This window comes from Trichoderma aggressivum (assembly GCF_033847375.1).
Source record: "Trichoderma aggressivum f. europaeum strain CBS 100526 chromosome Unknown scaffold_172, whole genome shotgun sequence".
NCBI lineage: Eukaryota > Fungi > Ascomycota > Sordariomycetes > Hypocreales > Hypocreaceae > Trichoderma > Trichoderma aggressivum.
The window spans coordinates 810-3,368 of record NW_026946535.1 but is presented as its reverse complement, the minus strand read 5'-3'; the positions used below and the strand labels follow the sequence as shown (position 1 = coordinate 3,368).

The 2,559-nt window shown below is 55.5% G+C and overlaps 1 protein-coding gene across 1 annotated transcript; it reads left to right on the top strand.

Moving 5' to 3' along the window:
* Positions 1 to 293: 293 nt before the first annotated feature.
* Positions 294 to 2,120, top strand: Triagg1_10996 (uncharacterized protein; the record flags this gene model as incomplete). The annotated part of the gene is made up of 5 exons (XM_062895131.1): positions 294 to 575; positions 659 to 937; positions 1,055 to 1,086; positions 1,142 to 1,895; positions 1,965 to 2,120. 5 exons carry the CDS (start codon positions 294 to 296, stop codon positions 2,118 to 2,120), a joined length of 1,503 nt encoding a protein of 500 aa, XP_062750049.1.
* Between the last annotated feature and the right edge of the window lie 439 nt (positions 2,121 to 2,559).

The window sequence follows — 2,559 nt, the reverse complement described above, 5'->3', positions numbered from 1 at the left end:
GTGACCCACACCGCCCTCCCTCCCGTGGGGGGTGTAACTAACGTACATGTATTTTTAGTGTGGGGATATGGCTCGATGAGGGGTGCGGCAGCTAACCACTAGCTGCAGCCTAAAACATCTGTACTCGTACGAGTCACTGCTCTTCATGTATTACCTGATCCAAAGCTCATCTTCTCGGCGCTCGTACGGCGAATGACCGACCTCAAGCATAAAGGTCGCAGCTCACCGCGGGGGCGTCCATTGCATTCTTTGCCTGTACTTGTATTCTCATCCACCGCTGGACTTGGCTCGCCATGCTCTCTTCCGACCGCTCCCAGAGTGCTCTGGCGCTCTGGCTGACGCCCGTCGCCCTCTATTTCGTGTACGCATGGCTCAAAGTCATCGCCGGCGCCTTCTTTGGCCCTTTGAGCAAGATCCCCGGCCCCAGGCTCTGGGCCATCTCGCGAATTCCTCGTATGTACATGGAATGGCAGGGCGAGGAAGCGGCTGGAGTCCTCGAGCTGCATAAGAAGTACGGCCCGGTTGTGCGGCTGGCGCCCAACGAGGTGTCGTTTGCTGGTGGTGTTCAGGCTTGGGTAAGGCTGCGCGTGAAAACGTGCCCGTAGCTACTTGTCCCCAGCCGCGCTGATATAACTGACTCCCTTGTCGTACCCGACAGAAAGACATTTATGGCTACCGAAAGAACGTCGGCCAAGAGAAGCATCCTCATCGTTCGTCAGCGTCGTATTGGCCTCCGGCCAACGGAGCCCCGAGCATGATTCAGGCCATGCGCGACGAAGACCACGCGCGACTGCGCAAGAGTCTGGCCGTCTCGTTCAGTGAAAAGTCCATGAAGCAGATGGAGCCACGCGTCAAGGGCTGGGCTCGGCTTCTGCAGACCAAGTTGGCTGAGCGCGGTGATGCTCCGGTGGATATGGTCGAGTTGTTTAGATGTGCAGTAAGTCCAACCATGTATTCCGTCCATCGCCATGTCTCATCTGCAGGCTATCGGAGGAGAGTTGAGAGTCGAAAAGTGAATGGCACACTTGGTTCTGATTGACTAACGAGGCCGTAGACTTTCGATGCCATGGGTGACCTCTCGCTAGGGTAAGGCCAAGCTTCTAGAAATCGTTTGCCGCGCTAAAGTCTTCTCTTTCGACAGGGACGACCTGCAAATGCTGAAAAACGGCCGTCTCTCCGACTACGTCCATTCGGCTTTCAGTGGCATCCGAACCATCATCCGCCTTCGGGTCCTCTCCACGTACAATTCTTTCACCCGCTGGCTTGTTAAAGACTGTTTCCTCCAGAGCTCATTCGTCCGGAAGGCCGCCATGGAAAATCTCCGCTACTCGGCGGACCGTGTGGATCGTCGCCTGCAAGAACCAGAACGAGACCCTCCCGATCTCTGGACAAAACCCCTGACTGGTGTTGACGGCAAGATGTCCCTGGACGAATATCACTCCACCGCACAGCTTCTCATGACTGCGGGCACCGACACTACGGCGATAGGCTTGGCCGGTACACTATATTTTCTTCTTACTAACCCCGACTGCCTCGCCAAGGCCACCAACGAGGTCCGCTCCGCCTTCTCGTCTATGGACGACTTAACCTACGAAGCCCTCGCCCAACAGAAGTACTTGGACGCCGCGCTGCAAGAAGGCCTGAGACTATATCCACCGGTGCCTACCGGCGCACCTCGCGTCACTCCGATGCCTGGATGGTCCATCGGCGGCTACTGGATCCCAGGTGGTGTCAACGTTCACGCGCCTCACTATGCCACGTCTCGCCTTCCCGCCCACTTCACCGATCCCGATTCTTTCCACCCAGAGCGCTGGCTGGGTGACGAGAAGTTCCAAAACGACCGGCTTGATGCCGTCCAGCCGTTCAGCTACGGCCCCCAGAACTGCTTGGGTCAGGTAGGACTCGCCCACCAACACGTTCACGCGAACCAAAAACTCGTCTCGCCGATGCTGACTGCGGACTAGGCTTTTGCCATGAACGAGATGCGTCTCTTCATGGCTGCTGTGTTGCTCCAATTCGATTTCCAGTTGTGCGAGGACCCCCGAGCCTGGATGGATCAACGAGTCTTCTCCATGTGGGAGACGAAGCCGTTGATGTGTGTCGCGACCAAGACGAACTGAAGTCGATCCCGCTCGTTTCACGACCCTCGGAAGGTGGGAGTATAGACGGTGTTTCAACTTTTAGCTCTTGCTCCTCGTCAAGGCGACTGCGCGAGACACTTTTGATCATATAACATGGAAGGACCCGGCGTCCAGCAATCAGGCACATAACGCCATGGAGTGGAATGGTCGATGCTAGCACTCGAAAGATAAAAAACAATACGTAGATGAGTAGATATTATTATCTGCCGTGCCTAGGGGCGCAAAAATCTAGAAGCCTGGAAGCCCCCAGATTAGTTGGCAGCCGATTCCTGAAAAAAAGGAGGGACCTCCAAATGTCACATAATTGCTCTGGCCTTCAGCTGAGCCGCGACCATATGCGAGAATTACTTATTGCAACCGAGCGACTCTATACAATTGTCAGCTTCGCCGGGCATATATAAAAGACTATTGCTATTTG